Genomic DNA, 17,299 nt, shown 5'->3' on the forward strand with positions numbered 1-17,299 from the left:
CTGTAGCCCTATGAAAATTAATCCAAATTTGTTTCTCTAAATGCTTCTGTCCTCACCAAGCAGAGCCCATGTGCTTCAGAAGAGCTTTATCACATTGAAGCCAGGAGCACAAAGATTCTCTCTTCACTAAGCACTCTGAATCCCTGTCAGACCCTATGTGAAAGCAGATTCCATGTGCACCATCCATTCCCTGTGAATGAACAGTTTCTGGCAAAAGTCAGAGACATTCATTGGGACCATCTCTGCCACTACAGCTCTGGGGTGTTGTGAGTCCAGATTTTGCCATTTAAATTGCTTGCACTTTCCATCAGCTTTGGTATGGAAGCAAGGAAGGAATGAAGGACACACCACAGAGTTTGTTGTGTTAGGGAAATGGAAGGTGCTGGAGAAATGGGACTATTGACTATGGGAAATAACACAGCTGATGGAAGCAAGAAGGAAATAGTCACAGCTGACAAGGAAATGAACAAGAAAATGGATAAAGGGGTGAGAAGAAATACCCTGTACCAAACACCTGTCTAGATGCCACTGGAAATGGATGGAAGGAAACTGCACATCAGGCTAAGAGAGAAAGAAGAATAAACTTCAACTAAGTGAAACAATGATTAAAACTGATGAGCAGTGTGGAATTAGCAAAGAGAATGGGAATATGAGCATTCAACAACATTAAAAAAAACCGATGCTGGCAAAGAAAGCTGGAGGCAAAAAAACCACAAAAACAAAAACAAACCCCCCCAAAAAATCAAATGGAAGAGGTGATATTTGGAAAAAATGAGAGAAAACACTGCATTCACTCAACACTGGAACAGATATTTCTATATATTACCACTGTCTGTGAATGCCTTGTATCTGTGCAATCCCTGCCAAAGCAGGCTCCCCATGCTGTAAGGAGTGCTGCCCCCAGCCCTGCAGCATGGCCTGCCAGACTGTCACAGGCTGCTCTTGTCTGTCTGACTGCCACCTCCCAGGGGACAGGACACTTGTCCAGGCATCAGACCTGAGCTGCCAGTGCCCAGCTTGCTGCTCACCAATGCAGGACTTGTAAGCAGCAGGGCAGACCCAGGTGGAGAGGACAGAGGGATGGGGATGAGACAGAGGAATTCCCTAAGAACACCTGTGAGAGGCTGACAGTGGGACTCCAGAAACCTGGAGCATCTGTGAGCACCTCCTCTCTCTGGGCAGGAGACATTTCATGGTTTCTGTGGTTGGACCTTCCTACAGAATGGATTAAATCATGAAGCAAAGGTCTGTGCTCAAAGGCCCAGCCATGAATGTCATTGACTATGGTGTCAAATCCCACGAGGCACAAGTTGTACACGAGAGCATTAAACACATTATGGCCACAATGGCAATTGTTCAGCCTAAGCAAAAGGCAGGATTTTGGCTGCCTGTGAAACCCTTCTTTGGCCCCATTTGTGTGACACGCCTTCTGTGCTCTGAGAAAGACACAGACCATCTGGAGAAAACTCAAACCAGCAAGGAGGATCTGAGCTCAAGAAAACATCATCTACAAAGAAAGTAGGAACAAATTTGGGATTTCTGTTACGAGGTAAAGCATGCTGGGGAAATAAATGAGAGACTTTAGCACAAAGCTGTCCTCCATTATCCTTGGCAGATGGTACGAGTAGTAATGGAATAAACCCAGAATGAAGAGAGTGTGGGTTAGATGTGAGGAAAGTGGTTCCAACAGTAAAAACAAAGAAGAGACTGGAAGGGACTGTTTAGGGAAGATATGGAGTTTTTATTACTGGAAGATTTAAGAGCAGTTTATGTAAGCTTGTGTCAGGAATGACAGCTGTAGATAACTGCCTTGGAAAACGGGGTGAGCTAGATGAGTTCCAAAGGTCCCTTCCTGCCCTATAAAGCCAAGGCAAAGCTGCTTTAACAATGATTCGTCACAGAATTCTTCTTGAGACCATTTCCCTAATAATGCATGAACAAACAGGATGGAAAAACAGTAAATATTTAACTTTTTTCTCATTTTTCAGTGTGTGGTCTTAGTCTTTAATTGTGCCCTGCTAGCCAAATCAGTAATTTCACTCTGGGTTAGACTGGTCATTAATATAATGCTGAAGTAGTACTTCACTTTGGAAGACAAAGAAATGCTATGTCCCCTTTCCAGATATAAATCACTGGCTTCAGAGGAATATCCCATAAATGCTTATATGGATCTAGAGCTGGAAATGTGAAGGCAAAACTCTGCAATGACTTCAAATAATGTCCATTCTCTGCAGAAACAATTCTTAGAGAAAAACATTCACAGAAAACTACAAACTGTATCACAGTACATGTTCATGAAAGAAATAATCAGTTTCAAAACTAATCTTAATACCGGTATCTCCTCAAAACATGTGCTTGACTTTACAATTTTACAACAAAATTTTGAATATATTTTAATTTAAAATATTTAACCTTACTTCCTCCTGCCTAGAGATCTAGCTTTTCCTTCCATCACTGCAGTATTATTCTGTCCAGACTGTCTACTATCTGCTACTCCACAATCTCTTTTTCTACTGAGTGTTGCTCTGAGTGTACAAATTACAAATTTTGTAATGTGCTTTAAGATTATTAAAAACAAAAACACAGAGATAAAGAAGCTCACTGCTACTTTTTCACTATTTTCTTTGTTCATACAATCTACAGATGTTCACCAACCGCTTCTTTTTGACAGAATCAAGCACCCAAGCCCTCCATCCTTACACTCCAGATTTCCTCTTAGCAGCAGCAGCAACAAAATAACAGGGAATGGCGCAATTGGTCTGGAATGAAAATTACGTGCTTTGTCCAATTACAAGTGAAGCAAGAAAGCAGGAAGGTGTTTTGCCAGTTTTTTGGGGGCTTTTTTTGTAGTTGTAGCAACAGATATTTAAGCAGGCCAAAGTACCAAAATCAAAAAGAGCTGTGTGAAAACCTCAGCTTCTACTTATTTAAGAATGTTCCGTCTTCACGATTATGGCAAAAGCACCAAAAACACGCAATTAACGCGATTCACAGTCTCCCAGAGCAGACAGAAAGTAAAATGAATCAAAAGGTGTTTTGTTCTTGTATGAAATTGTGTTTCTAGGCCATTCTCATCAGCTTTTAATGCCCAGGGTTGCCAATGTGGGAAGCAGAGGAGGAAGGTGGAAGTGGGCTCTGCTCTGAGTCGCAGCCGGCTCCTGGCTCCCTGCCTCCCCCAAGGGCTGCACTTCCCCTGCTCTCTGCAGGCAGCAAAACCAAGGCAGCAGATTCCTTTGGAAGAAGCTGGATTCCACTCAGCCATAAGTCCCGGGCTGACAGAAGCTTCTCACAAGGCTTATAAAAAGAAAAAAGGCAACAACCAAAAGGAAAAGTCTCCAAAACCCATGACGCTCGTGATATATAGGAGCTGGCAGCGTTACTCCTGCCACTGCCAGGCTTGGGAGTTTATCTCTGCTTGATGTTATTGCCCCTCCCCACATGTGGTCAATAATTCACTCACTCCTTTCAAGCACACGCCTCACCCCCTTTCAGCTTCCCTTCCCCAGTATGGCTCAGACTCTTTATTTTAAGGGGGTTTTAGAACATTGCTTTCTTAGCACTAATCCTGAATCTGTTATTCAATTCCCTGCCCCAGCCCTACTCACTGTCAGTAGTTCTCTTGGTTTCCCATATCCCACCTCAGGATGGTTCCAAAATTTACCAGCTCTCTCACCCTTCTCTTGAATGTTTTTATTTAGCAGTCTCAGAAGGATCCAGAGAAAAATACAACACAAGCCAAGCTCTGGCTGATCTCTCAGCTACTGAAATCCCTATCCTAGTTTTGACATGTCCTACTATGTTAAAATCATTGTTTTTCAGTAGCAAATTATTTAATTTTTTCATGGAAAAGACTTTATTTTATGCCCTGTGTCCTGTGCTTCTCTAATTCCTTTATCTTCACTACCAAAGACAGAAACACAAAATTATGTTAACTCTGAAAAAAGCAATGCAAAAGTAGCTCCACCTACAGCTATACCTACTTCTCATGGAGGCTTGGATTCTTTTCTGTCTTCTAGGCAACTTCTGCTCTGTCTGTTAATCATATATTCTCATCATTCTCCTATGTCTCACATACCTAAAACTATTTTTAAATATACAAACCCTTCCATTTTATTAGAAAGTGGAAGTTACTTACATTATAAAACAAAAAAGCTTAGCAAGAAAGAGATGAAACTGATGAGTATGAATTATTTGGAAATCAGCTTTAAAACTACTTCCCCAAGTTACAGTGTTAAGGCACAGTGGAGTCAAACTTTATCCTAAATCTTGATACATTTCCTCCAATCATTACACAGCCATCAGCAGTGTCTGTTATTTCAGACACTGTATTTTCTCCTAAGAAAACAGAGTCAAGCCCCCAGAATTCAGTCCTCCAACCCTGCAGGACACAATGTCAATGACAGCACTACACAGACAATGACACAAACAATTGATATAAAGTCACAGATCGGATGAGGCTTTTTCAAGACTCACTTCCACAGAAACCCTTTCACCTGGGGTTTTTCCACTGTTTGGAGGATGCCAATGATTTCTGCAACTAACCTCCGTTCTGTATCTAAGTTTGAAATCAAAATTACCTGGGGTCAGAGAAATCCTCTGATTCCCAATTAAAAGTTTCATATCTCCTCAATACATTTCTTTCCAAAATGTCAGAGTCTGATTACTATTATTGTAATTAAAAATTAATATTGTTCAGCTTTTTAATGCTTTGATCAGCCAAAACAATGAGCACATAATAGCCATTCCATCCTGACTGATCAAAGTCAACACTTTCAGTTGGAAGGAAGAGTAAGTTGAAGGCAAATAAGGGCTGGCTCAGAACCAGGCCAAAGTTTTTTCAGAAGACTGTTGATTAGCTTGTAAGAAGCAAGTCTATGGCTACAGAAAGTGCTGTAATCAAGTATTCATGATAACAGCAAAAAAGTAACCTTGACAAGAACACAGAGCAGATGAAACAGCACTAAAATTTTTGCAAATGATCCAGACCAGGGTCAAACAATGAAGCAAAGCAGCTGCTCAGTTCAAGTTGCTCTACATATTTAGTTCCATTTAATCTCAGCCTTGGAAAATTCCATCAAGAACAGAAATTTTTACATATTTCACTCAGGTATACGAACAAGAACTATTTAACTGAATTTTCTGTAAGAAGGAAAGTAGCTCTCAATCTAAGAAGTTTGTGAGCATGTAAAACATTAAAATTATGTATACATCAAGTAGATTAAGTAATTTTTTGTGCATGGAAAATATGCTCTATGTTGGATTAGGAGAAAGAAACATGATGACGACAGCTCTCTCCAAGTCTGTCAAAATATAATTACACCTGTAACTGTCTGGTAGCTGGTAATAGCACCTTCTGCAGCAGGAGAGACCTGCTACTGGGTTAGAAACTGTTATCAGAGATTCACCAGAGAAGCTCTGCTAGAATTGTGTGACACCATTTTAACAGCAATTACAGACAGTGTGTTCTAGTTTCCCTCCTATAACATAATTACTACTTTCACTGCTTTTAGGCTGTTTTGTATTAATAAAAAGTTTAAAAAATATAAACATTATTTTCTCTGTTATAAATTCCAAAACAAGGAAGAGCACAGTAGATAACGACAAGAGATTTAGTTTACTTTGTTCCTGAAAATACACTCAATACAAGCTGAAACATCAAAAAAAAGAACTTTATATAAATTTGCTAATACACCATTTCCTACACAGCAGGAAATCTTCAGTAATCACATTTTATCTGCTATCACTTATGCCTCCTTTAATTTACCAGCTAACATGCTGTAACTCAAGGGTTTCCCAGAGCAGTGTGAGGACAGCACTCAAAACACGCTCCTCACCTTGATCCCCCCGTACGCCAATTAAAGCACCAGTGCCAGGCACTTCAAAGCAGCAGCAGCAGCAGAGAGTGCCAGCCCTGTGCCCGAGCACTCTGCACCCCAAAACCCCAACCCCAGAACCCCAGAACCCCAGCCCTGCCCTGACTCAGCAGCTGCCTCCTCCTCGCTCTCTCGCTCACCTGGTTTTGGCTTCCACCCCCACGGAGGCGGTGGAGCTCACGGACTCCTCGGACACCGAGTGCTGAAGGACTGGTGTTAGCTGCTTGGTGCTCTCCACTTCTGTCTGGGCATCCTCTTCTGCTGACTGCTCTTTGACTTCTGGGGAAAAAAATATGGAAAACAATTATTTAGTATTTAATCTGCATCTGGAAGCTTTCCCTTGTGCTGCAAGCATTCATTTTATTTACAGACAGGTTAACCCACATAAGTACCTTCTGCCATGCAACAAAATTAAAAGAATAGGAAGTCACCACATCTAAGTAAAACATGAAACTGGATGCTTACAATATTATTTCCATAACACAAAATACCACTGTGAACTAAAGCAGCTAAATAACGATGAGGAATGGGGCGAGGGGAGAGCTCTTCAGTGACAAACTTCATCCAAGGTTGGAGTTTTAGATATTTCCATTCTCCCCACACCTCTCATGCACCTGCTGTGTCAGCCCTCAACAAACTGACCATGCTAATCTGGGGTATATTAAACCTTTTTTTTTCCTCCCCTTTAACTTTGCTCAATTCCCTGCACAAATTCCTGGAGGAGGTGAAGGAATGAAGGACATGGTTTATGCCAGCTTAAACTTCAGTCAGAACTGAATGAACATAACCAGGTTTTTAGCATGCTTTAGCATTCTTAGTTGTTAGACAGCAAAATATATACATTTACAGCTGACAATGCTAGATTTGACTAGAAAGTTTGGTTTTGCTCTGAAACACAAAATGTGAAATTGCCACTGTGTGCAACTTTAAATTCTCTTCCCATTCATTTCCCTCTTTGCTTGGAATGAGTCAAGGATTTATCAGAAGGACATGGCAAAGTGCTATTCCAAGTGCATCAGAATGCACAGGAACAAGGTTCAAGGCTGTACAGCAACAGAATTTGGTGTTTCTACACTCCTCTGTACTTTGATTTTGAAACCCAAGCATCATAAGAAGCACAGGACTCTGACAGATGTGCTCTGGCATATCCAGCTTAGAGACACGTGCCTCATCCTGCCTGTGTCCATGGCTTCTAGATCTGTCTCACAGCAGTGCCAGAGGAAGGCTCCCTTCAAAATTCCCAGTGAACATGGGTTTGAGCTCAGAGGCCAGTACATACAGCTCTTGCAAAGAAGTCCAGTTAGAGTAAAGCAGCAGATTTAGAAAACTTCAGCAGAAGATACACTCACATATTTTAAAAAATTAATGTGCAACATGTCAAAATATAATTAAATATTGCAAAGGATAAATGACAAGTGGAGAAATGAAAGGGCAGATGAATCTGCAACATGGGTGGGCACACATGAAAAGCCTGCTACTAGCTTTAATCTTATAAATAAAACCAAGAAGAGAGGAAAATTCTCAGAATGTAAAACTGTACAGCTTGGTCTGAAATACTGAAATCATACGCCTGCTACAGCACATGGAAAATGGGAAATCTGTCTTGTTTCATGCACAGAGATTGAAGCAAAATTTTTCTTTAACCTAAAGTGAACTCATTTAAGAAGACAACGTATAAAATTTTAAACCCTCACTGAACACCTCTAAACCATACTGAAGTGAAACACGACATTAAGGGGAAAACAAAATTCCTGTTCATGATTGGGTGTTCCAAGTATTTATCTGAGCTGGTGTAAATTGAAACTGCTTCTCCTATTTCAGTTAAACTACTCAGTAGCATACATCTGAAATGTTTTTTGAACACTTGAAACATCCAAAAGTGACTATGTCCAAAATCCAAATGTCTTGTGTTAAACCCCTTCCACCAACCTGAAAAACATGAAAAAACATGCTGGATGAGGATTTGACACTAAATAAATATCCTCTTGGGAACACATCCCCTACAATAGTAAATGTCTGTGTACAGAAAACAAAACAAAATAAATCTAAACCCCACACCCTCAGCTTTTGGCACATCTGAACAAACATCCCTGGATGTTTCCTGGATGAAGATTCCCAAAACAGGCAGTGTCCAGCACAGCTATTCACAGGGATCTGTGGTCCTTTTCCAAGTATGCTGGATCCAAAGGACAATCTTGTGCCAGTAACCCCCAAATTTCTAAATGCAACCTCAATGAAGAGAGCAAAACATAAACACCTAGCACCCAGGCAGATGCCAAAGCACTCAGAACAAAACCCAAAACAGCCTGGGACAGCCACGCCGGGAGTGCTGCAGGAAGACCACCGGAAACCCCGGCCCTGCTCTGATCCATCCTGGCCACTTTCTTTAACCTAGTTAAACTGTGCAAAAGGAACTCTGTCTTTATTGTGTGCCTGCTGAAACCTTCAATCAAGTACAGGAAAAAAGCCATTTACTCTCTGCCAGCTTGCATCTCATTACCATTGCTGGGCACACTGGGAAGGCGAAGTTCAGGGACACTCGAACTCACTCCCAGGAACTCTGCACTGTGTGAGAAGACACAGATTGTTTCACTACACATGACAACTATATGAGCTTACATCCTTATGGTGCATTTCCCCCCTGCTGTTTGCTTCTCCAGAGAAGGAGGGACCCAAATTATACTAAATGAGACAAACAACATCTCAGTTGCTGTCTCTGCAATAAAGCAAACTGTGCCTCAATATGCTGTTGGAAGACTGAAAACACGGTGCTCGCTAAACAGCATGAAAGTAGTGTGTGTTACTTGTGAAAAAAACTTTGTGAAAGTTTTCCTGAAGAAGACTAAACACTGCATTTCATCAGTCAAATTCCTAGGAGACTGATCCCAGCACTGACCTGGCAAGGGGCCATTTCACATACACCTAAGAGATGTTTGTGGAAGCACAGTATGTTTAATGAACATCATCAGATTTGGTTATGGCATTCTACTTTGAAACCACTGGGAATGAAGGATCCATGGATGATTAATAAATGGGAAGCTCATTTGCAGATTCACATACAAAGCTTTATTTTGCATCCTCTTTTCATGATTGTTGCTGGCACAATGAAGGTCTTGCCTACATACAGTGAGTTAGTAGAGAGGATGAGATTTAAGAAACTAACTGTACAATTCCCCAGTGTCTCTAGGTTATTTTTAATGCCCTTATCCTTTAGGAAAACTTTAGGAAAATACTAGGAACCACTGCACTTAATTTTTTTTCATTATTTGAATATAATTATATTCACAGTTTCTTCTCACCTGGCTGCTAAAGACAGAAAAGCTTTTTTTTCTTATTAAAAGAAATTCCCCAGAAGTACAAGGACTAAAATTCCTGTCCATATGGACCATCAAAAGGCTTGAGACTTCCACACACACTTTACATCTTGAGTAGCTCACAGAATCACATCTGGTTGAGGTTGGAAGGCAGCCCAGAGCCACCTTGTCTAAACCCCTGCTCAAGCAGGACCACCAGAGCCAGCTGCCCAGATGGTTTTTGAGCACCTCCAAGGGTGGAGATATGGAGTAAGATGGAAAAAAATTAAATTGACTAACATTGACAGGGGACAGATATGCAGAGAAGTCACAGGGACTGGTAAGATTTACAGCATGTGTATTAATTTTCTCTTTTAATTAACACTTCCATCACATTTGTTTCAGTAATATATATACAGTGGTGAAAAGACAATCCCTTAGCTTTTACATTATTCAAGCTGTAATTTGGATTTTTTCAAATGAGGAGAAAAAACACTTTACAGAGGATCAAACATTTTTTCTCTTATTATTTTTATTCTCCCTTACAGAGCAGAATGCAAAGAACACTCAAAAGAAAATAACAAACAGCACACAGCACCCCCAGTTGATTATTTAGACTACCCATCTTCCTACCAGTAGCTGATCTCCTTATGTACATGTCCTATGTAGAGATTTACAACACTGAGCAGTAACTGTGTTGATGATTTCCTGTTTTCCCTTGGAAACCTCTCCCCATGTAAGACACACATGGGACATGCAGACTCACCAGGGAATCCCTGGTTTTTGTAACCCACCTGTGGCAGGGCTGGTGGAAAGCAGGATTTTGGGGATGGCTGGGATTTTATTACACGATCACAGCTTTCTTTGGGGATGTTATGGAGCAACATCAATTTAAGATCTAAAATCTTCTTTTGTTACAAACAATCTTTTTCTGTTTTCTGGCAATCACAAGGTCCTATTCTACAAGCTATTTGGGTAAAAATAAAGCAAAATAAGGGGTTGTATGTGTGGGCTGTGGCAATCAGGCAAAGGACAGACAGCATATCCAAAAGGTTTTAAATACTCAGAAATTACCTGTCAAGTCAAAACCTAAAAATATCGTATTAATTCTACCAGAAAAAAAATCTTTAAAGTATTATAATATTCATTATGAAGTGACACTTAAAAAAACCCAAACAAAACCCAAAGAGCTGTCATAAACATAAAATTAATATTCTACTACTAAATTAGTATTTAGATGCAGCAGGCTGACTGTTTAACCACTTTATTGTCAGACCTACTGATTAGGCAGACAATGAAACACACGTCATGAGCTTCCAAAACTTTCACTAAGAACAGAAAACACTGCAGGCTGGAAAATATCAAGATCACCAAACACAGTAGGGACATCCCAGGGGTCACAACTGTTGCCTACCAAGATGTTCTGTGAGAGGGAGCAAGGAGCTTTTGAAGGCAGACACAGCTATTTCTGCACAAGGAAGGGCAGTGCTGTGTCAGGAAACAGCCCATGGGACCAGGTGCTTTACAGAGCCCCACAGGGGTCTGCAGAACTACAAACAACACCAAATTGCTCCAGTAGTTTTAAGACATAAAAACATCATCAGTATAGCAACAGTATGAAAAGAAACCTTAAAAAGGAAATGCAAACTATGAATTTAAAATGTCTACCTGTCTCGGTTTTGGCTAGCACAGTTAATTCTCATTTTAGTATTGGGTACAGTGCTGTGTTTCAGATTTAGGATGAGATTTGATTTTGGTAACACATTGATGTTTTAGTTGTTGCTAAATAGTGCTTACTCTAAAGCAAGGACTCTTCAGTTTGCCATGCTCTGCCAGCAAACAGGTGCAAAAATGAGGTGGCAGAAAACATGGCCAGGATAGCTGATCCCAACTGGCCAGAGGGAAACTGCACCCCATGCAACACCATGCCCAGTAGATCACAGAATGGTTTGAGTTGCAAGGGACCTTAAAGATCACCCAGCTCCAACCTCCTGCCATGGGCAGTGACAGGGCCAGGCTGCTGAGAGCCCCATCCAACTCATCCTTGAATATTTAGGGAGATGGGGCAGCCACTGCTTCTCTGGGTAACCTGTGCCAGGGTCTCACCACTGTTCTAATCTCAACCCAGGGGTTTTACCTTTTTCCAATTCTCCTCCCTGTCCCAGTGGACACCTGCGTGGTACTCAGCAGACAACTGGAATAAACCATGACTCTACTCAGCACTATAATTACCAAGTTTCACTCACTGTCCCTGTTTGGAAACAAAACAAGTTTCCACTGTTCACAGTTCACAATTCTCTTACTGCTCTGGACACAATTTGATAGCAAGATCACCTTTCCTGACAGTTTCTGAGAAGTCACATGCAGAGATCTCTTAGGCACAGAAATCTTCAACAATAATCTAAAAGAGTATAGTTTTAGATTACTATTATATGAGAACTCTTCCTATGAGTGTGGTGAGACCCTGGCACAGGTTGCCCAGAGAGGCTGTGGATGCCCCATCCCTGGAAGTGCTCAAGGCCAGGTTGGATGGGGCTCTGAGAAATGTGGTCTAAGGGTCCCTGTCCATGGCAGGGGGGGTGGAACTGAATGATCTTTAAGGCCCTTTTCAATCCAAACTGTTCTATAATTCCCTGATTTACTTACTTCAACAAGTGTTAGATGGAGACGAGAAGAAAACCTGCAGTTATTCTTGTTCTGTACATTCCACTGTATATTTTGATACTTTTCATTCAAATGAGCTCTTAACTGCTCTTAACTGTTAAATACATTTCATACAAAAAACAACTGTAAATTTTGTATTAGCTATAAAATAAAAACAAGATTCTCAATGCAGGACCATTTAAACTGTAATTTTGGTCACCTGAAGAACATGAAACTGTATTATGGATAACCATAACATGGAACCTCCATGACTGAGGAACTTCCTATGCTAGGAGTGGTATTCAACAGCACTCATCTGATTATTTTTCCACTAATTTGTTTAGGTCTTTTTGAAATTATTGTCAAGTTACTCATGCCCAAAGCATCCAGGAACAATGAATTCTGTAATTGCTGTAGATGCTGAGTGCAAATGCACCTGCCCTTGTACTTCTTGAACATGACCTGATGTCCCCTAATTTTTGTGTAGCACAACAAAATGAATCACAGTGCCCTGTCTGTTTTCTCCATACCACTCATCATCTTTTGGACCCTATTACATCCCTCCTCAGTGAAATCACTCCAGATTGAAGTTTTACCTTAACTGATCCCAACACAAGACTTACTGTCATACTTGTTGGCCTTTGCTGTACTTTCCCAATTACAGCTCATCCTTTTGGAGAAGGGAAAGCAGAACTGCACGTGGCATTTAACATGCCAAGGATTTATAAAGCAACAGTAAAAAGAGAAATAAACCCCTCGCTGATGCTTTATTCTGCTTATTCCTTTGCCAGCAATTCCTAGAATTTCTTTCTCTCTTTGACTTATGAAAGCTTCTGCAATTCTCAGAAGAACTGAAGCACCACTTACTCAGGCAGCAAAAGCTATGTAAGAGTAATTTTTGTTTATATAAAAGCAGGATGGTAACTTTGCCCTGCATGTTCTTTTACAGGAGCTACTACTGAACTAAGGTCACTTAATTTTCTAATTTCATTTAATTTAATTGGTCACTCTTCAATGCCTTGTAAATGGGTACCTCTTTTATTATTCTAAGTAAGTTCATTTTACCCACTATGTACTTGCCTTTGAACCTGACCCAGGAAAGGGCTACCAAGGTAGGTGTTTGTGGGACTCTAACACCAGCCTGATTTATACTGTGATTTTAATTCATCAACAATGATTTTCTCTTTTATTTCTTTTACCAAACTGAAGAGCCAGCTACAACACAGCATTAATGTAATAAATTTTAAGACAGGTCTACAGAATCAGCAAGTGGTTCCTGCTCATGGCAGCAGAGATGGAACAATATAATTTTTGAGATTCCTTCCAACCCAGACTCTTCTGTGATCTATGAACTAAAACACACACAGAACAGCCCTTTTTGCAGTGAGGAGAAAAATGTATAGCACACAAAGCACATGCAACTATTTCAATGTATTTAACTGGTAATGGCCATGCAGCTCTTCCATCACATCACCAATGACACAGCAGCAGAGTGAAACATCAAGGTAATGGAGAAGTGGAAAATTCTAGTCTTTGAAAACTTTCAAAACCTGCTGGATTATGTTTAACAAAGCATAGTTTGATACCAAAAGTGCAAAACCACTACTGAATAAATAAACAAAACCAAAAAGAAGTTGGAATGAAAAACTCAGTGAGGTTAAAACTGATTTGGATGCAGCAGATTCCACCACCTCACAAAACATCCGAGACAGAGATATCAGTCAGAAGGCAAAAAAATCCCATTTTTCTACATGGCCCATTTTAAACATGCATGATGATAAATGGTGTTATCGAGTAAGCCTGTAATGGTTTAAATGCAAATATCAACTAACCTCCTCTTTTGTTTGCTTTTCTCATTACAAACAAATTACTAGAATATAAAGCAAAAATAATAAGATACTTATAATAATTACAACAACATGCTTCAGTTCTGCTAATTTTTCCAGTGGCTGAGCAGGTAGGATTCAGCAGCATAAGAAAGAAGAAATTACTCCTTTTCTAATGAGTACATAGAATATTAGTTGCCTTAAAAATATTTAAGTGCATTTCTAAGCATGTATTTGCCACAAATTTAATCTAAAAGCAAGTCCTCAGTGGTGTTAATTCTTCCTTTAATTATCTTTAGAAGGGATGGGTGGTAATGATGAGGTCTAAATATCTGCCCAGATTTTAAAACTGGATTTTGGTATTAACACACTGCCAAGAGTTTTTGCCATTGATTCACCCAAACCAGGACTTGCTCTCAGGTGTGTTTTTTACTTCATCTCAATGAGAGGCTCTACTCAGTATGATTCATATAATTGCAAAGGAAGCTTGTATTTCCTTTAATAATCAGGATACTGCAGAATTTTCTTTCTCTAGAAAAGTGCTTTTCAGGCTGCTTCAAAGCTGATGAGATTCTGAATTAGTCCAAAATTTTCTGGCAACTTCTACATGAATCATTTTCCTCCACTGAAAAGTGTTTGTTTCTGGTTCTTCAGTGCTTTGCCTAGAGGCAACTGAGGCTGGTCAGAGGAAGCTTCATCTTCAGGAAGTTAATGTGAAGTTCAACAAGAAACCAACTAGCCAGGCAGTGTCACTGGGTCTGATAAAAATGTTGCTAACAACAATAAAGTAGATAAGGAACTACTGGTTGATAAAATCATCCATGTTCTTTTATCTATTATCAACTCTGAAGCCTCTGAACATCATGGCAAGTTGAGGGTCTGGTAGAAAGCACTGCTGTAACCGTTGGTTGACATGGTATAGTTAGCAGAATAAATATCTGATGGATTTACTAATAATTTCCCAAGAGAATCAAATAAAGTTATTTTATTGCATTTCTCCCAGATCTGAATTTCAACATTTTTATGGGACATAGGAAGAATTACTCTAAAAAAGACTCTAGAACGAGTTAGAATATTCAAGTGTTCTCAAAATTAAAAAAAAAAAAAATTAAAAAAGGGAATAAGCAGATAATTAACACACAGAATTCAGTTTCAACTTAAATGCAGAGCCAAGAAAATAACAAGTACAGAAATTTGCTGAAACTAACAGAAGATGGGGAAAAGAAGCAGAAGCCAACTCTTCATTAGCAGCAAAAAGGCTACCAAACCTACAGAAAGCATACCATGAGCTACTTTGGTGTATTACTCCTTTCTCTGGCTCTCTTTTATATTTGCATATATCCTTGTGCACAAAGCCACATGCTTTCCAAAATTTTCTGGTTGTATTTTTTTTGGCTTTTAGAACCATGTTCATCAGAAGAAAACTGTTCTTACAGAGAGGAGCAGCACAAGAAGATCCAGAGGGGAACACAGTATTCTGCAGCAAACAGAATTGTACTGATAACCAGAAAGTGGAAGGTGTTGACAGCTGAAAGGTCCTGGCAGGACCAGAGGCACTAGGGCACAAACAAAAAGGAGGCTCCCTCTGAACATCAGGAAACCCTTTTTTACTGTGAGGGTGCTCAACACTGGTATAGGTTGCCCAGGGCAGGTTGTGGAGCCTCAGTCCTTGGAGATAAAAGCTCCAAGCCCAGCCAGCTCCAGGTGACCCTGCTGGAGCAGGGGTGTGCAGCAGATGATCCCCAGAAGGTCCCAGCCATCCTTAACCTTGCTACGATGCTGTGGTGCCAAAATGATGGAAAGAATGAATAACCACAACATCAGCTGGATAGAGAAACACCAGGACATCACTGGGGGAACCACAGAGACGAAGAATGAAGGAGCAGACAGCTGGAAAGACCAATAAAAGCTGAAGAGCAGAGCAGACATTAAATGAAAAGCCAAAGGACCAGCAAGAGAGACAGGGCTGGTGGGTAAATGAAAGGAATCTGTCCTGAGGTCTACAAGAAGCTGAAAATCTATTGATTCAGTTAAAGTAGTTGTCAACACCCTTTTTTCAGGAAAAAGTTTACTTAGCTCCAAACAGATCTTTTTTTTCCAAATTCCAGAACTTCCTTTCTCCAATTCCAAATCCCTCCTCCTCTCTTTCCGTCCTTAAGAATTCATCTACACCAAAGGGAACTTGGTACTTGGCAGAGAAGGGCCAGGGCTCAGAAGTGCTGCAGTTGGCAGGAGAAGCAGCCATACTGAAGTGATCAGAGCAGCACACAGCTTACCCTGCTCTGATCCAACTCTGCCTCGCTTCACATGTGAGATCACAGAATTTTGGGAAGGGCAGGAACTTGTTTCCCGCACTGCAATTAAAATGACTGTGCCTCAGCATTGCAAAAGAGCCCTTTGGGAAGAATTTTTGCCTTTTTAAAAAAAAAAAAAAAAACATTTGTGTCAACATTGCAAATGGAAATAATGTTTGGTACTTGCACTTTGGTCCTTGCTTTTTCTCCCCATGAAAGATTTGACAGCTACCAAATATTTATTTATCTTAGGTGAGAATATATGGGGAATATTCTTTTTCCCTCCCTGGGAGAGGAGTTCTTGTTCCTCCTGCATTGTTCCCTTCCCTAAAATTCATTATACTGAACAAAACATTAATAACATGGACTTCTCTCATTTCATTAAGCTTAATTAAATAAAGCAAAACAGAAACAACCTCAAAAACCCAAACTCACACAGTAAAAGAATTCCTGATTATTCTCAACATATGACTCAAACAATGAAAAAGAAGCTAGGAACACAAAGACTCAAAACATGTCACAAATCACATGTCAAGATCTTTAGACATTTCAAGTTTTGTAATATTACTATATTGTGTTTTGGTTTCCCAACTACTGCAGAAAATTGCTGGCAAGACCACTCTCTGCAAGCAATGAAAACAAAACCCTTTTTTAGTTGAAGCAGAAATTAATAAACTAGTATACAAATACCCTTCATTTTCATTAACACAGTTAAACAGAGCAACAAACTGAGATTATTCCTTCTCCCACACTTTGGTACTAACTCAGGTAAGTGCTTAGAATAAGTTTTGGAGGCAGCAGCCTTTTCAGAGAATATGATTAAACCCCTATCAAGTCACATGGTGCCCAACTTTTAAAATAACGTAATTGTGATTCTGTCTCTATCTAACTGCTCAACATGCTAATACTCTTTCAAGTCTATTTTGGTTCTCCTGCAAAAATGGGATTTCAGACCTATGTATTTTTACTACGCATCTTTTCAGTGAGGAGAACAGTCTGTAAATCCATCCTGGGCTCAGCACTGAAGGGATGGTGCCTTACTTCCAGCAGCAAGGATTTCCAGCAGGGTGGCTCCTACTTCCCATACCTTTAGAAATGGGTATCAACAAAAGATCATCCAAGTTCACTACCAGCAGTAGTTTTACTTGCAGAGGCAAAAAAAAACAATGGGCAGAATAAAACAATGAAACACTTTTGTATTAAGACTTAATCTAGGCTCCCTCCACATGCCATTAACATTTAAATTCAACCCAAATTGTGACTACACACTCCTGACACTCCCCAAAGCCTTGAGTCACAAGCACAAAGCCTTCTCAGCATCATTCCACATCTGGCAAGTAGGAAGCAAGAGACCAGCACACACAAAGCCC

General features: G+C 40.2%; 1 protein-coding gene across 13 annotated transcripts in view; it reads right to left on the reverse strand.

Moving 5' to 3' along the window:
* The window catches only part of KMT2C (lysine methyltransferase 2C), a 190,884-nt gene that overhangs the window by 124,357 nt on the left and 49,228 nt on the right, over positions 1-17,299 (reverse strand). For all 13 annotated transcript variants that reach the window (XM_079301725.1, XM_079301717.1, XM_079301728.1 and 10 more), the window contains exon 3: positions 6,014-6,152. In XM_079301725.1, coding sequence (XP_079157851.1) covers positions 6,014-6,152 — 139 coding nt within the window. The remainder of the gene's footprint in view (positions 1-6,013; positions 6,153-17,299) is intronic.

The sequence above is a fragment of the Erithacus rubecula genome (assembly GCF_903797595.1).
Source record: "Erithacus rubecula genome assembly, chromosome: 3".
NCBI classification, from domain to species: Eukaryota; Metazoa; Chordata; class Aves; order Passeriformes; family Muscicapidae; genus Erithacus; species Erithacus rubecula.